At 43.1% G+C, this 18,318-nt stretch overlaps 1 protein-coding gene across 2 annotated transcripts in view; it reads right to left on the minus strand.

The window, feature by feature from the left end:
* Positions 1 to 18,318, minus strand: part of dvl1a (dishevelled segment polarity protein 1a) — a 55,750-nt gene that overhangs the window by 29,962 nt on the left and 7,470 nt on the right. For both annotated transcript variants that reach the window (XM_014136330.3, XM_082960035.1), the window contains exons 2-3: positions 17,684 to 17,753; positions 13,869 to 13,990 (exon numbers count right to left, since the gene is read on the minus strand). In XM_014136330.3, coding sequence (XP_013991805.2) covers positions 13,869 to 13,990; positions 17,684 to 17,753 — 192 coding nt within the window. The remainder of the gene's footprint in view (positions 1 to 13,868; positions 13,991 to 17,683; positions 17,754 to 18,318) is intronic.

Here is an 18,318-nt window from a genome sequence, read left to right on the forward strand (position 1 = left end):
CATGGCACAGTGCTATATTAACCAGACCATCCCCTGGCATGGCACAGTGCTATATTAACCAGACCATCCCCTGGCATGGCACAGTGCTATATTAACCAGACCATCCCCTGGCACAGTGCTATATTAACCAGACCATCCCCTGGCATGGCACAGTGCTATATTAACACAGACCATCCCCTGGCATGGCACTGTGCTATATTAACCAGACCATCCCCTGGCATGACACAGTGCTATATTAACACAGACCATCCCCTGGCATGGCACAGTGCTATATTAACCAGACCATCCCCTGGCATGACACAGTGCTATATTAACCAGACCATCCCCTGACATGGCACAGTGCTATATTAACCAGACCATCCCCTGGCATGGCACAGTGCTATATTAACCAGACCATCCCCTGGCATGACACAGTGCTATATTAACCAGACCATCCCCTGGCATGGCACAGTGCTATATTAACCAGACCATCCCCTGGCATGGCACAGTGCTATATTAACCAGACCATCCCCTGGCATGACACAGTGCTATATTAACCAGACCATCCCCTGGCATGGCACAGTGCTATATTAACCAAATCATCTCCTGGCATGGTACAGTGCTATAAGAGTACACTACTCCTATGTCATTAGAGAGGGTATTGGCCCAGGGTGGAAACTCAGAATACTAGACATTGAGGAAACTGAAACAACCTCTGTCAACATGTACAAGTCTGGGACAGTAATGGTGCAGGGCATCCTCAGTCTGGGACAGTAATGGTGCAGGGCATCCTCATACAATTCCAGCAGGCCTTTTACAGGATCAAAGAGAGAGCACAGCAGGAAAAGCTCTCTCTCTCTGTTTTTTATTTTTATTTATTTATTTCATTTCACCTTTATCCTGTTAGGGCTAGGGGGCAGTATTGACACGGCTGGATAAAAAACATACCCGATTTAATCTGGTTACCACTCCTACCCAGTAACTAGAATATGCATATACTTATTACATATGGATAGAAAACACCCTAAAGTTTCTAAAACTGTTTGAATGGTGTCTGTGAGTATAACAGAACTCAAATGGCAGGTCAAAACCTGAGAGATTCCTTTACAGGAAGTGGCCTGTCTGACCATTTCTTGAACTTCTTTTCCATCTCTATCTTTTACTAAGGATCTCTGCTCTAACGTGACACTTCCTACGTCGTCCATAGGCGCTCAGAGCCCGGGAAAAAACAGAATGTCGTCATCCCAGCCCCAGGCTGAAACACATTATCGCCTTTCTCAAGTGGCCGATCAAGGGACTCTGATCTTAGGCGCGTGACCCGACCGCCCCCGCCTTTGTGATTTTTTCCTCTGTTTGCCGAAAAGGAGATTCCCTGTCGGAATATTATCGCTTTTCTACGAGAAAAATGCCGTAAAAATTGATTTTAAACAGCGGTTGACATGCTTCGAAGTACGGTAATGGAATATTTAGAATGTTTTGGTCACGAATTGCGCCATGCGCACGACCCTTCTTTACCATTTCGGATAGTGTCTGGAACGCACGAACAAAACGCCGCTATTCGGATATAACGATGGATTATTTTGGACCAAACCAACATTTGTTATTGAAGTAGCAGTCCTGGGAGTGCATTCTGACGAAGACAACAAAAGGTAATCAAACTTTTATAATAGTAAATATGATTATGGTGAGTGCTAAACTTGCCGGGTGTCTAAATAGCTAGCCCGTGATGCCTGGGCTATGTACTTAGAATATTGCAAAATGTGCTTTCACCAAAAAGCTATTTTAAAATCGGACATATCGAGTGCATAGAGGATTTCTGTATCTATAATTCTTAAAATAATTGTTATGTTTTTTGTGAACGTTCATCGTGAGTAATTTAGTAAAATGTTAGCGAATTCCCCGGAAGTTTGCTAGTTCTGAACGTCACATGCTAATGTAAAAAGCTGGTTTTTGATATAAATATGAACTTGATTGAACAAAACATGCATGTATTGTATAACATAATGTCCTAGGGTTGTCATCTGATGAAGATCATCAAAGGTGAGTGCTGCATTTAGCTGTCTTCTGGGTTTTGGTGACATTATATGCTAGCTTGAAAAATGGGTGTCTGATTATTTCTGGCTTGGTACTCTGCTGACATAATCTAATGTTTTGCTTTCGTTGTAAAGCCTTTTTGAAATCGGACAGTGTGGTTAGATTAACGAGAGTCTTGTCTTTAAATAGCTGTAAAATAGTCATATGTTTGAGAAATTGAAGTAATAGGATTTTGAAGGTTTTGAAAATCGCGCCACAGGCTTCAAGTGGCTGTTACGTAGGTGGGACGAATTCGTCCCGCCGAGCCCATAGAGGTTATTTAACCAGGTAGGCTAGTTGAGAACAAGTTCTCATTTGCAACTGCGACCTGGCCAAGATAAAGCAAAGCAGTTCAACACATACAACAACACAGAGTTACACATGGAATAAACAAACATACAATCAATAATACAGTAGGAAAATCTATATACAGCATGCGCAAATGAGGTAGGATAAGGGAGGTAAGGCAATAAATAAGCCATGGTGGCAAAGTAATTACAATATAGCAATTAAACACTGGAATGGTAGATGTGCAGAGGATGAATGTGCAAGTTGAGATACTGGGGTGCAAAGGAGCAAGATAAATAGATAAATACAGTATGGGGATGAGGTAGATTGGATGGGCTGTTTACAGATGAGCTATGTACAGGGGCAGTGATCTGTGAGCTGCTCTGACAGCTGGTGCTTAAAGTTAGCGAGGGAGGTAAGAGTCTCCAGCTTCAGAGATTTTTGCAGTTCGTTCCAGTCATTGGCAGCAGAGTACTGGAAGGAGAGGCGGCCAAAGGAAGAATTGGCTTTGGGGGTGACCAGTGAGATATACCTGCTGGAGCGCGTGCTACGGGTGGGTGCTGCTATGGTGACCAGTGAGCTGAGATAAGGCGGGGCTTTACCTAGCGCGATCTTGTAGATGACCTGGAGCCAGTGGGTTTGGCGACGAGTATAAAGCGAGGGCCAGCCAACGAGAGCATACAGGTCGCAGTGGTGGGTAGTATATGGGGCTTCGGTGACTAAACGGATGACACTGTGATAGACTGCATCCAATTTGTTGAGTAGAGTGTTGGAGGCTATTTTGTAAATGACATCGCCGAAGTCGAGGATCGGTAGGATGGTCAGTTTTACGAGGGTATGATTGACTCCCCCATCCTGAGTGAATCTGATCACACCTCTTCAAAATGTCCTGCAGATGAGGAAAGTCACCCCCCCAGCACTACATACCCAGGTCCCACAACCGTACTGCTCCTCCATCATTGAGAGGGATACATTCACAGAGCTGGAGAGAGAAATGGTGGAGCTCAGAGAGCAAGTCTACACAATCCAGACAGAACAAACCCACAAAACAGACCAGCACAACAACACCCCCCCAACAAGACCGAAACAGGGAAGAGACTCAGGGGGTATGCTAATTTGGTATAGAGCAGACATATCCCACTCTACTACATAAGTCAAAACAGGAAAATGTTACGTCTGGCTAGAAATTAATATAACCAACAAAAATGGGTCACAAATCCTGCACTCTGTCAGAAGCTGTGTATGTACATAGTCAATGGTAGGCTTCGAGGGGACTCCTTTGGTAGGTACACCTATAGCTCATCTCTTGGCAGTAGTACTGTAGACTACTTTATCACTGACCTCAACCCAGAGTCTCTTAGAGCGTTCACAGTCAGTCCACTGACTCCCCTATCAGATCACAGCAAAATCACACTACTTGAATAGAGCTATGCTCAATCATGAGGCATCAAAGCCAAAGAAACGGAATAATTTTAAGAAATGCTATAGATGGAAGGAAAGTAGTGTGGAAATCTACCAAAAAACAATTAGGCAACAACAAATTCAATCCCTTCTAGACAATTTCCTGGACAAAATATTTCACTGTAATAGTGAAGGTGTAAACTTAGCAGTAGAAAACCTAAACAGTATATTTGCCCCTCAGCTTCCTATCAAATCTAAACATTTCAAGCAGACAACCTAAGAAAATTAACAACAATGACAAATGGTTTGATGAAGAATGCAAAAATCTAAGAAAGAAATTAAGAAACCTATCCAACCAAAAACAGAGACCCAGAAAACCTGAGCCTACGCCTTCACTATGGATAATCACTAAAACAATACAGAAATACATTACGGAAAAATAAGGAACAGCACATCAGAAGTCAGCTCAATGTATTTGAAGAATCCATAGAATCTAACCACTTCTGGGAAAATGGAAAACTCTAAGCAAACAATAACATGAAGAGTTATCTATCCAAAACGGAAATGTATGGATAAACCACTTCTCCAATCTTTTTGGCTCTATAACAAAGAACAAACAGCAAAAACATATACATGATCAAATACAAATCTTAGAATCAACTATTAAAGACTACCAGAACCCACTGGATTCTCTAATTACATTGAATGAACTACAGTACAAAATACAAACCCTCCAACCCAAAAAGGCCTGTGGGGTTGATGGTATCCTAAATGAAATGATAAAATATACATACCACAAATTCCAATTGGCTTCAACTCTTTAATAACATCATCCTCAGCTCCTCAGATTATAATGGCGCCGGAGGGGATGGCTGCCATTTCACGGGCTCCTAACCAACTGTGCTATTTTGTTAGTTTTTTCGTATTGTTTGTAACTCATTTTGTACATCATGTTGCTGCTACCGTCTCTTATGACCGAAAAGAGGTTCTGGATATCAGAACAGCGATTACTCACCTCGAACTGGATGAAGATTTTTCTTTAATGAGTCCGACGCAAAGGATATACTGCTTTGTCGAGAAAACGCCCAAATCCTGTGAAGAAAAGATGTATTCGCCGACGAGTAGCTAAACCACCACTACCCTCCTTATTTTTGGCCAACGTGCAATCAGTGGAAAACAAACAGGATGATCTACGATTTAAGATTATCCTACCAACGGGACATTAAAACTGTAATATCTTATGTTTCACCGACATGTGGCTAAACGACGACATGGATAATATAGAGCTGGCTGGCTTCTCCGTGCATCGGCAGGACAGAGCAGCTACGTCTGGTAAGACGAGGGGCGGGGGTGTGTCTATTTGTTAATAACTGCTGGTGCGCAATGTCTAATATTAAAGAAGTCATCGAGGTATTGCTCACCTGAGGTAGAATACCTCATGATAAGCTGTAGACCACACTATATACAAAGAGAGTTGTCATCTATATTATTCATAGCCGTCTACTTACCACCACAAACCGATGCTGGCACTAAGACCGCACTCAACGAGCTGTATAAGGCCATAAGCAAACAAGAAAATGCTCATCCAGAAGCGGCGCTCCTAGTGGCCGGGGACTTTAACCTGTTTAGGATAGGGGGCAGTATTTTCCCGGCCGGATAAAAAACGTACCCGATTTAATCTGGTTATTACTCCTGCCCAGAAACTAGAATATGCACATTCAAACAGTTTCTAAAACTGTTTGAATGGTGTCTGTGAGTATAACAGAACTCATATGGCAGGCCAAAACCTGAGAAGATTCTAAACAGGAAGTGCCCTCTCTGACCATTTCTTGGCCTTCTATAGCCTCTTTATCGAAAACAGAGGATCTCTGCTGTAACGTGACATTTTCTAAGACTCCCATAGGCTCTCAGAAGATGCCAGAACGTTGAATGATGACTCTGCAGTCCCTGGCTGAAAAACAGTAGCGCATTTGGATAGTGGTCGATCTGAGAACAATGAAACGGGCGCACGCATGCACGTGAAGAGTCCATTTTACATTTTCAGTCTTTGAACGAAAACAACGTCGCCCGGTCGGAATATTATCGCTATTTTACGAGAAAAATCGCATCAAAATTGATTTTAAACAGCGTTTGACATGCTTCGAAGTACGGTAATGGAATATTTTGAATTTTTTTGTTTTGTCACGATACGCGCCGGCGCGTCACCCTTCGGATAGTGTCTTGAACGCAAGAACAAACGCAGCTATTTGGATATAACTATGGATTATTTGGAACCAAACCAACATTTGTTGTTGAAGTAGAAGTCCTGGGAGTGCATTCTGACGAAGAACAGCAAAGGTAATCCAATTTTTCTTATAGTAAATCTGAGTTTGGTGAGTGCCAAACTTGGTGGGTGTCAAAATAGCTAGCCATGATGGCCGGGCTATCTACTCAGAATATTGCAAAATGTGCTTTCACCGAAATGCTATTTTAAAATCGGACATAGCGATTGCATAAAGGAGTTCTGTATCTATAATTCTTAAAATAATTGTTATGTTTTTTGTGAACGTTTATCGTGAGTAATTTAGTAAATTCACAGGAAGTTTCGGTGGGTATGCTAGTTCTGAACGTCACATGCTAATGTAAAAAGCTAGTTTTTGATATAAATATGAACTTGATTGAACAAAACATGCATGTATTGTATAACATAATGTCCTAGGAGTGTCATCTAATGAAGATTATCAAAGGTTAGTGCTGCATTTAGCTGTGGTTTTGGTTTTTGTGAAATTATATGCTAGCTTGAAAAATGGGTGTCTGATTATTTCTGGCTGGGTACTCTCCTGACATAATCTAATGTTTTGCTTTCGTTGTAAAGCCTTTTTGAAATCGGACAATGTGGTTAGATAAAGGAGAGTCTTGTCTTTAAAATGGTGTAAAATAGTCATATGTTTGAAAAATTGAAGTTTTTGGATTTTTGAGGAGTTTGTAATTCGCGCCATGCCCTATCATTGGATATTGGAGCGGTGTTCTGCTAGCGGAACATCTAGATGTAAGAGGTTAATGGAGGCAAACTTGGTACCTCATTTGTACCAGCATGTCACATGTGCAACCAAAGGGAAAAAAACTGTAGACCACCTTTACTCCACACACAGAGACGCATTCAAAGCTCTCCCTCGCCCTACATTTAGTAAATCTGACCATAATTCTATCCTCCTGATTCCTGCTTACAAGCAAAAACTAAAGCAGGGAGTACCGTGACCCGCTCAATTCGGAAGTGGTCAGATGACGCAGATCCTACGCTACAGGACTCTTTTGCTAGCACAGACTGGAATATGTTCCGGGATTCATCCAATGGCATTGAGGAGTATACCACCTCAGTCATCGGCTTCATCAATAAGTGCATTAACGATGTCGTCCCCGCAGTGAACGTACATACATATCCCAACCAGAAGCCATGGATTACAGGCAACATCCGCACCGAGCTAAAGGCTAGAGCTGCTGCTTTCAAGGAGCAGGACACTAATCCGGATGCTTATGATAAATCCCACTATGCCCTCAGATGAACCATCAAACAGGCAAAGCATCCATACAGGACTAAGATTGAATCGTACTACACCGTCCCTGATGCTCATCGGATGTGGCAGGGTTTGAAAAATATTACGGACTACAAAGGGAAACCCAGCCACGAGCTGCCTAGTGATGGAGCCTACCAGACGAGTTAAATGCCTTTTATGCTCACTTCGAGGCAAGCAACACTGAAGCATGCATGAGAGCGCCAGCTGTTCCAGATGACTGTGTGATCATGCTCTCCGTAACCGATGTAAGCAAGACCTTTAGCAGGTCCAAAATCACAAGCCACGGGCCAGATGGATTACCAGGAAGTGTCCTCAAAGTATACGTGGACCAACTGGCAATTGTCTTCAACATTTTCAACCTCTCCCTGACCGAGTCTATAATACTTACATGTTTCAAACAGACCACCATAGTCCCTGTGCCCAAGAAAGCGAAGGTAGCCTGCCTAAATGATTACTGCCCTGTAGCACTCATGTCAGAAGCCATGAAGTGCTTTGAAAGGCTGGTCATGGCTCACATCAACACCATCATGCCGGAAACCCTAGACCCACTCCAATTCGCATACCGCCCCAACAAATCCACAGATGACGCAATCTCAATCACACTCCACACTGCCCTTTCCCACCTGGACAAAAGGAACACCCACATGAGAATGCTGTTCATTCAGCGTTCAACACCATAGTACCCACAAAGCTCACTAAGCTAAGGACCTTGGGACTAAACACCTCCCTCTGCAACTGGATCCTGGACTTTCTGACTGGCCGCCCCCAGGTGGTAAGGGTAGGCAACAACACATCTGCCACACTGATCCTCAACACTGGCGACCCTCAGGGGTGCATGCTTAGTCCCTTTCTGCACTCCCTGTTCACCCACGACTGCGTGGCGAAGCACAACTCCGACACCATCATTAAGTTTGCAGACGACACAACAGTGGTAGGCCTGATCACCGACAATGATGAGACAGCCTATAGGGAGGAGGTCAGAGACCTGACAGTGTGGTGCCAGGACAACCACCTCTCCCTCAATGTGAGCAAGACAAAGGAGCTGATCGTGGACTATAGGAAAAGGAGGGCTGAACAGGCCCCCATTAACATCAACGGGGCTGTAGTGGAGCGGGTCGAGAGGTTCAAGTTCCTTGGTGTCCACATCACCAACAAACTAACATGGTCCAAACACACCAAGACAGTTGTGAAGAGGGCACGACAACACCTTTTCCCCCTCAGGAGACTGGATTTGGCATGGGTCCCCAGATCCTCAAAACGTTCTACAGCTGCACAATCGAGAGCATCCTGACTGGTTGCATCACCGCCTGGTATGGCAACTGCTCGGTATCTGACTGTAAGGCGCTACAGAGAGTAGTGTGTACGGCCCAGTACATCACTGGGGCCAAGCTTCCTGACATCCAGTACCTATATACTAGGCGGTGTCAGAAGGCCCAGAAAATTGTCAAAGACTCCAGTCACCCAAGTTCTCTCTGCCAACACATGGCAAGCGGTACCGGAACGCCAAGTCTAGGACCAAAAGGCTCCTTAACAGCTTCTACCCCCAAGCCATAAGACTGCCCCCCCCTTGTTTTCACACAGCTGCTACTCGCTGTTTATTATCTATGCAAAGTAACTTTGCAAATGACCTCAACTAACCTGTACCGCTGCACATTGACTCGGTACCGGTACCCCCTAATTGTTTTTTACTTTAGTTTATTTAAGAAATATTTTCTTAATTGTATTTCTTTAACTGCGTTGTTGATTAAGGGCTTGTAGGTAAGCATTTCACGGTAAGGTCTACATCTTCATCTTTCAAATAAGGTCTACACCAAATTTGATTTGATTTGGCATATTCCCCAATATTTGGAACCAAGGACTATTTGGAACCAAGGTCTGATCACCCCAATCCACAAAAGTGGAGACAAATTTGACCCCAATAACTACCGTGGGATATGCGTCAACAGCAACCTTGGGAAAATCCACTGCATTATCATTAACATCAGACTCGTACATTTCCTTAGCGAAAACAATGTACTGAGCAAATGTCAAATTGGATTTTTACCAAATTGTATTGTATGACAGAGCACGTATTCACCCTGCACGCCCTAATTGACAAACAAACAAACCAAAACAAAGACAAAGTCTTCTCATGCTTTGTTGATTTCAAAAAATCTTTCGACTCAGTTTGGCATGATGACCTGCTATACAAATTGATGGAAAGTGGTGTTGCGGAAAAAACATACGACATTATAAAATCCACGTACACAAACAACAAGTGTGCGGTTAAAATTGGCAAACAACACACACATTTATTTCCACAGGGCCGGGGGGTGAGACAAGGATGCAGCTTAAGCCCCACCCTCTTCAACATATATATCAACGAATTGGTGAGAGCACTAGAACAGTCTGCAGCACCCAGCCTCACCCTACTAGAATCTGAAGTCAAATGTCTACAGTTTGCTGATGATCTGGTGCTTCTGTCCCCAACCAACGAGGGCCTACAGTAGCACCAGATCTTCTGCACAGATTCTGTAAGACCTGGGCCCTGACAGTAAATCTCAGTAAGACAAAAATAATGGTGTTCCAAAAAGGGTCTAGTTGCCAGGACCACGAATACAAATTCCATCTAGACACCGTGGCAGAATACCTGACCACTGTGACTGACCCGAAATTAAGAAAATCTTTGACTATGTACAGACTCAGTGAGCATAGCCTTGCTATTGAGAAAGGCCACTGAAGGCAGACCTGGCACTCAAGAGAAGAAGCTGAGCTGCACTTCCTAATCTCCTGACAAATGTATGACCATATTAGAGACACATATTTCCCTCAGATTACACAGATCCACAAAGAATTCGAAAAAATATCTAATTTTGATAAACTCCTGTATACCACAGTGACATCACAGCAGCAAGATGTGTGACTTGTTGCCACAAGAAAAGGGCAACCAGTGAATAACAACATTGTAAATACAACCTATATTCATGTTTATTTATTTTCCCTTTTGTACTTGAACTATTTGCACATCATTACAACACTGTATATTGACATAATATGTCATTTGACATGTCTTTATTCTTTTGGAACTTTAATGTTTACTGTACATTTTTATTGTTTATTTCAATTTTGTTTATTATGTATTTCACTTGCTTTGGCAATGTAAAATATATGTTTCCCATGCCAATAAAGCCCTTAAATAAAGCCCTTAAAGCAGGGGTGTCAAACGTCCGGCCCGCAAAGGGGTTTAATCCGGCCCACGAGATGATTTTGTAAAGTATAAAAATGAGCTGCAATTTTTCAATAAAAGAAACTGCTGTTCCAATTGGGTCCACTGGATGGCGCAATAGCAATTGTGTTAAGCAAGCAAACTGTTTATACCGGAGCAGAGCAAGTAGGTCAAGCAAGTGCAGCCAGTCCGGATGAGCTACTTTGTTTTGCCCGCAATATTTATTACGGCTTCTACTTTTAACATTATGTGCTTGCCCCAATATGTCTCTGTCAAAAAAGAGAAAAGTGGACGCAGAGTGCAGAGTGTTCCAAGAAAAATGGTCATCCTCCTATTTATTCACGGAATTGAATGGGAAAGCTGTATGTTTGGTGTGTTCACAGCATGTTGCAGTGCTGAAAGAGTATAACCTTCGTCGCCACTATGTGAGTCTTCATGCCGACAAATATGACAACTTTGAAGGACAGCGGAGAAGAGAGAAGGTGAATGAACTGTTGGTGGGTCTGAAGAAACAGCAGTCTGTGTTTACTCACAGCCGAGACATCAGTGACGCTGCAGTGAAAGCTAGCTACCTCATTGCTAATGAAATCGCAGTGGCTTCAAAACCATTTAGTGAGGGTGAATTTGTAAAAACATGCATGATGAAGGCAGCGGAGATTGTGTGCCCTGAAAAGCGCCAGGCTTTTGCAAATATCAGCCTGACAAGAAACACAGTTGCAGACAGGATTTCCGATCTTTCAGTGGATTTGGACAGCCAATTGAAGCAAAAAGTAAAGTCATTTATTGGGTTTTCAGTTGCAATTGATGAAAGCACGGACATTACAGATGTTGCACAACTGGCAATTTTCATCCGCGGAGTTGATGACACATTGACCGTCACCGAGGAGTTCGTGGAGTTGGTGCCGATGACAGATACAATGACAGCAGCTGATATTTTCACCGCACTCGTCGGTGCGCTGGACAGGGTCGGAGTGGACTGGTCCCGCGCTGTCAGCCTGGCTACAGATGGTGCGCCCTCAATGATCGGGAAAAAAGCAGGCGTTGTGACAAAGTTCAGAGAGAAAGTGCAATCTGCAAATGGAGGACGTGATTTTTGGACTTTTCACTGTATTTTGCACCAGGAGGCTTTGTGTTGCAAGTCATTAAAGATGGATAACGTCATGAAGGTGGTCATCCAAACTGTTAATTTCATCCGATCCAGAAGCCTGAATCACCGTCAGTTTGACAGCCTTCTCAGAGAGAAAGACCACATCTATGGCCTGCCATACCACACTGAGGTAAGATGGTTAAGCCGAGGTGCTGTGCTTAGGCGTTTCTTTGATTTACGAGAAGAAATTGGACAGTTCATGGAAGAAAAGGGCAAACCAGTGTTAGAATTTCATTCCGCAGAATGGATGCAGGACCTTGCATTTATGGTGGATGTTACAGAGCACCTGAATAACTTGAACAAACAGCTGCAAGGGCGCAACAAAGTCGTCACGCAGTATTATGACAGCATACGTTCTTTCAAGTTGAAGCTGTCATTGTGGGAGACGCAACTCGCCGGTGGTGATGCAGCTCACTTCCCCTGTCTGAAAAATGTGTGCGCGACCCAACATGTGGCAGACATGAAGCGGTTCAAAGATAAAATAACGGGACTGTTACGGGAGTTTGAGCAACGCTTTCAGATTTTTGGTGAACTGGAGAAAGACTTCAACGTTTTTTGCTCGCCATTCACCGTGAATCCCTCTGATCTGCCCGTCAGCATCCAACTTGAAATAATAGACTTGCAGTGTGACTCGGATATGAAGGGCAAATTTGCCGCAGCTGGCTTGGACACATTTTTATCAGAATCTCTTGCCAGGTTACCCCAACTTGACAGCCCTCGCTGCAAAACTGTTGTGCATGTTTGGAACCACATATCTTTGTGAGCAAGTTTTCTCTGTAATGAGCATAAATAAAACAAAGCTGCGCTCAAGGCTCACGCACAAGCACTTGAATCACATCCTGAAGTTGGCTGCCACTCAGGATGTGACGCCTGATATTGATGCGCTGGTGAAAGCTAAAAGATGCCAGGTATCAGGAGTCAAATAAACTATGCAACCCCACTTAAAGTGCTGCATGAGACACTTGAGGTGTTTTATGATTAATAGTGATGTTGTGCTTGTACTATTGTGGACACTGTCCTCAGGCTCCAGCTTTATGTTTTATGTTGATCGTATTAAAACAAAGAAAACAATCTGAAGTTGTTGTTTTTAAGTTATATATACCATGATTTTACCGGTCCGGCCCACTTGGGAATAGATTTTCCTCCATGTGGCCCCTGAGCTAAAATGAGTTTGACACCCCTGCCTTAAAGTAAGCCCTTAAAGTGACAGCAGTGTGGTGGTGAGGGAGCTGACAGCCGACATGTCTATGTTTGACCACAAGGTGGCAGTAGATGCAGCAGGAAGAGCAGAGGCTTGAACAATAACATCATCAGACAGGCTGACAGCCAAGCAGCACCGACCAGCAGCCCGCAGAGGACACGAAAGAGCCACGATGTCAATCAGTGGATAAAGAGATACTGGAACATGACAGATTGCATGCTCTCAAAACAGACTCCTGCAGTAGCTAAAACACTACTGTAATATGGCAACAGCTCCAGCCCACGTGCTCACAGCCTGTCCTGCTACATTTAGCTTTGGGGGCTTCCTTTAACAAGTGCAGTGAGAATCTGTAATCAGTCTGTTTGAAGTCAAAGTCTAGTGCTTGCATTCGGGTCAAACAAGCTTTGAGAAACAGGGTCTGGCTTCTAAGCGTTTAACCCAGCTATGTAATTATGCCACACATTGTCTGTCCTCATATCTCTTTATTAACGAATAACTGCAGTATGGGTCTGGATGGGTGCTTTTAGTGGCTCTACACAATGGGAAACATTGAATAGCAGCAGTCTCTCCCTGAAGATGTTTACCCTATCATAGCTATTTCTGCCGTCGCTCTGGGTGCATATTCACCATGAGGTCTCTTAGCTAGCTACATAGATGAGCAGACTAGCGTTTTACCACACAGATGGGTGGGCAGCCACTTCACTGGTGAGCAGTAAGTGAGAGTTAGCTAGCGTGAACCTTGGCACACATACACACCTACACACACAGAAGAACACACAAACACACAAACCTCCACCTCCCGTATGCGCTCGGCTCGGCCCCCGTGTGGGTTGAATCTCTGTGATGAGCTCTCCAGATTCTGATTAGCATATGGCTTGTGGTGAATTAGAAAGGTCACATGGTGCACATGGTGTGTGTGTGTGCGTATTTGTGTGTACTTGTGTGTGTAATGTGTGTAATGATGTGTGCATTGTGTTTATGTGCAGTAGGACACAGACGCAGCCAGAGCAGTGTACTCACTGGAAGGAGGGTGGGCGGGAATCACCGATGCCCCCTGTCCTCTCCAGGGGGGGTGGCAGCTCTGGGTGGCTCTCTGTACACTGGGACCCCCCATCAGAGTGGGAGCTCTCTGCCAGGACCAGCTGCAGAGACAGAGACAGATTGTGAGTCAGAGACAGAATACCAGAGACCAATTTGGACATAGAGATGCACAGAAAAAGAGACCGACTGAAAAAGAGCATTCGTGTGTCGCTATAGTTCCCAAGTCTTGTATTGAAAGCTGGAAATCGAGGTTCGAGAAAGAGGTACAAAACAGACAAAGAGAGGAACATACATATTCAGTCACAAAAACAGACATAGAAACATACATAAGACATGCAGAGACAGATCCAGGCACAGAGACAGATCCAGGCACAGAGACAGATCCAGACACAGAGACAGATCCAGACACAGAGACAGATCCAGGCACAGAGACAGATCCAGGCACAGAGACAGATCCAGGCACAGAGACAGATCCAGACACAGAGACAGATCCAGACACAGACACAGAGACAGATCCAGGCACAGAGACAGATCCAGACACAGAGACAGATCCAGACACAGAGACAGATCCAGACACAGAGACAGATCCAGACACAGATCCAGACACAGAGACAGATCCAGGCACAGAGACAGATCCAGGCACAGAGACAGATCCAGGCACAGAGACAGATCCAGACACAGAGACAGATCCAGACACAGAGACAGATCCAGACACAGAGACAGATCCAGATCCAGACACAGAGACAGATCCAGGCACAGAGACAGATCCACACACAGAGACAGATCCAGACACAGAGACAGATCCAGGCACAGAGACAGATCCAGGCACAGAGACAGATCCAGGCACAGAGACAGATCCAGGCACAGAGACAGATCCACACAAACATACATAGTTAAGAGAGTTATCTGAGAGACATAAGAGAGAAATTCCCTACTGGGCACACCATGCCATTTCAACGTGGATAATTGGGTAATATTTGGTTGAGACACTGATCAATTGCATTTCAATTTATCACTATGCTTGCAACCAACTAAAAGCACAACCAAAATCCAATGGAAAAAGATGGAGATGTAGTCGTTGTTTGTGTGAGTCTGTAAGTTGTTGTTCGTATGTGTATGTTTGTATTTGGTGTGAATAAAAATAAAACAATAAAAAATATACAATTTTTGGGGGGGTATAATGTCTGATTTTTGGTTTAGTTGTCATGTAAATGTTTTATCACTGCGCTTTCAACCATTTAAAGCACAACAAAGTTCAAATGAGAAAACAATATCAGATAACAAGTTACATGTGTTATCACTGTTCCTCATCTAATAGCACAACCAAATGACCTGGATTGCAGTTGAGATTACATTAAAAGTACACGGTGCAAGTGACCAATGCTGTCGGAGATTCTGCACAGATATTATAGCAAGATCTCCACAGACCTGCGACCTTTGCATGATATCTTGAACATGAACAATTTCAATTTAAAGGAGATGCATCTAATGCTTGGACAGTTCCATCTGAGCCACTGGCTTAATCCTATTCTTTAACTTTTATTTGGGGTTTAGTTGTAGACGTGAATCCAATATATCATTTGTTAAACTTGTCGGCAAGTTAATAGGTTATTATTTCTGTATTGCAAAAGTGATATTGAATTGTGTTTGGTTGTCAACACAACCAAATATTAACATTTCAAGGAGTATATTCTGCGCACTGACTTAGTCCAGTTTGTCTACAAATGAATAATTCATAGGTTGGATTCACGTCTACATCTCAACCAACAATCTATGTTAAAGAATAGGACTAAATCAAACCAAAATGTATTTAAAGTGCATTTAAAATGAGCTTTGATTTGATTTAGTCCTATTCTTTAACTTGGATTTTTAGTTGAGATGGAGACGTGAATCCTACATATGAATTATTCATTTGTAGAAACACTGGAATTAAAGCCAGACTAATATAAGTCAGTGGCACAGATGGAACTATCCAAGCAGAAGATACAGTACATCTCCTTCAAATGTTGATATTTGGTTGTGTTAACAACCAAACACAATTCAATATCCAGTTTGTCTACAAATGAATAATTGATATGTTGGATTTGATTGGATATTTGTCACTGACCACTACCAACGTGCTTTCTTGAGAATGATTATTGCGAGATCTTCACTTACTAACTGAATAGATTCAGTGCTGCTATCAAAGTCTATCCAAAGGGAAGGTTTAACAGAGCAAATGAAACATAGCCATGCTTTAGAAGTCAAATATAATCATTGATACTATTTAGGCCAATATAACATTTGTGAAGTCATCAACAGCTGTTGTTTCAATTCAGCCCAGGATTCAACTAATAATAGACAATACACACAGGTCTATGGGTTTCAAGCTTATGGTTGATTTCAATAATACATATGTTGGATTCATATCTCCATCTCAACCAAAAATATAAGTTAAAGAATAGGACCAAATCAAATCAAACTTTAAATGCACTTTAAATCAAGTTTGATTTAATTTTGGCATATTCTTTAACTTTGACTTACTCTGGATGGGAGACCAAATGAAGGTCCTGCCCAGTCTATTGTTTTTTTCTGATAGTGGATACAACTTGAAAATCTGAAGTTGTTTCAAAGGTAAAAATTTAACATATTTTATATAAGGTTTGTCTAAGTTGACAATTGGTTACCATTATGACATAGTCCTGTGGTTGAAATTTCACCCTCAAAACAACAGTTTATGTTGATGACTTTTTGCAAATCCAATGTATTTTCCGTGTAGATTCCCCGTAACAATACGTTGACAAACTAGATGTATTAAATTAGACACATTGAAGGGTCCTGAGGAATAACTGGTGGCATAAATCACTTAGGAAACAGAGGGAACGTCACAGTGCACATTGCTTTCACTCTGGTGATTGTGTGTGTGTGAGCACAAAGGCTTATGTAAAATGGCCCATAGATACAGCTGCTCCGCTTTCATGTGAACCATAATAATGAGTGTTAAAGGAACATGCCCGAAGGAGAACCTAATAACCCTGGGACATGGTTAAGACACTGGGAAAACCTCATGTAAAATACAGCATTTTATCAAAATCTCCATTAGAAACTTGCAATACTTTACTTTTCATCTACCTGTTCTGTTTTAGGATTGTCCGACAATCCTATTTCTTAAAAAAGGTCTCACAATTGTTTTGGAGTGTTCTTACCCTATTCTTCTTGCTTTACCACTGTGCCATGATACAGTTGGCCTGGTTTCCTGATGGTGATACAGTAAAGCACCCTCTTGTTCGACAGTATGGAAGTATTCCCTCATCACAGCATGTCATCGAGATATAATCCACAGGAAGTGTATGTAAAAACCGCCTGTCATGATAATGTAATGCATCACTGCTCCTAGCACCATGTACAACTATACCAGACTAACCTGTGTATGGTATCTTGTAGGCCTATGTTTGCCTTGTGATAAGATGCAATGTAAATCATTGTTAACTGTCGATAATGTACAATATTGCATGATGTCGTTGTGCAACCATGCCTTGGTTCATCTCCCATTGGCTGAGCTCACACCTGTATAAGGCGCATAGCATAGAAGCTCAACAACGAGTGAGTCCCTCTCTACTGTAGAGTCTTGAGTGCTGTACTGTGGAGGCGTGACAGTGTGATCTCTCTAGGTAGATACACTATACGGGCCGTTACACTACACATATGTTTATCTACACGCTGAGCCAGCGAGCCGCAGCGAGGCGGAGAGCAACAGGAGTGGGGGCTACGGGACGGGGGGAAACCACATGGGGGGCGCCATCCATCTCACTTACCCAGGACACCACTCTCCCGTTGAAGCAGGGTAACTTGGCGTTGTCGTCGGAAATCTCCTCTTTGACAACCCTGTGGAACGGACAGACAAACACACAAGCACACATGTGTAACACACACACGCAAACGCATACACACAGAGAGAGAGAGAGAGAGAGAGAGAGAGAATGAGTCAACACTGGGCACACAGCTGTTATCCTAACACCCAGGAATCCTCTCTACTAGCCTGCCTTGCTCTGCATAGCTGAAGCATATCGCGAGCGATTCATGCTTAATAAGTTACATTTCCACTTTTTGACCGTAACGAGCTTCACACCCATGTTACTGTTGACTTAGTCCATTGAATGCAGATAGATGTTGAGCCTCATCCTCCATAGGTGATCTGCTGGCCCTGACTAAGCTCAACAGCATGATAATGGTGCAGAAACATGACATGGACAAGCACACAGCTCAACAGCATGATAATGGTGCAGAAACATGACATGGACAAGCACACAGCACAACAGCATGATAATGGTGCAGAAACATGACATGAACAAGCACACAGCTCAACAGCATGATAATGGTGCAGAAACATGACATGGACAAGCACACAGCTCAACAGCATGATAATGGTGCAGAAACATGACATGGACAA

Source organism: Salmo salar, chromosome 13, assembly GCF_965601325.2.
Source record: "Salmo salar chromosome 13, fSalSal1, whole genome shotgun sequence".
In the NCBI taxonomy this organism is placed as follows: Eukaryota; Metazoa; Chordata; class Actinopteri; order Salmoniformes; family Salmonidae; genus Salmo; species Salmo salar.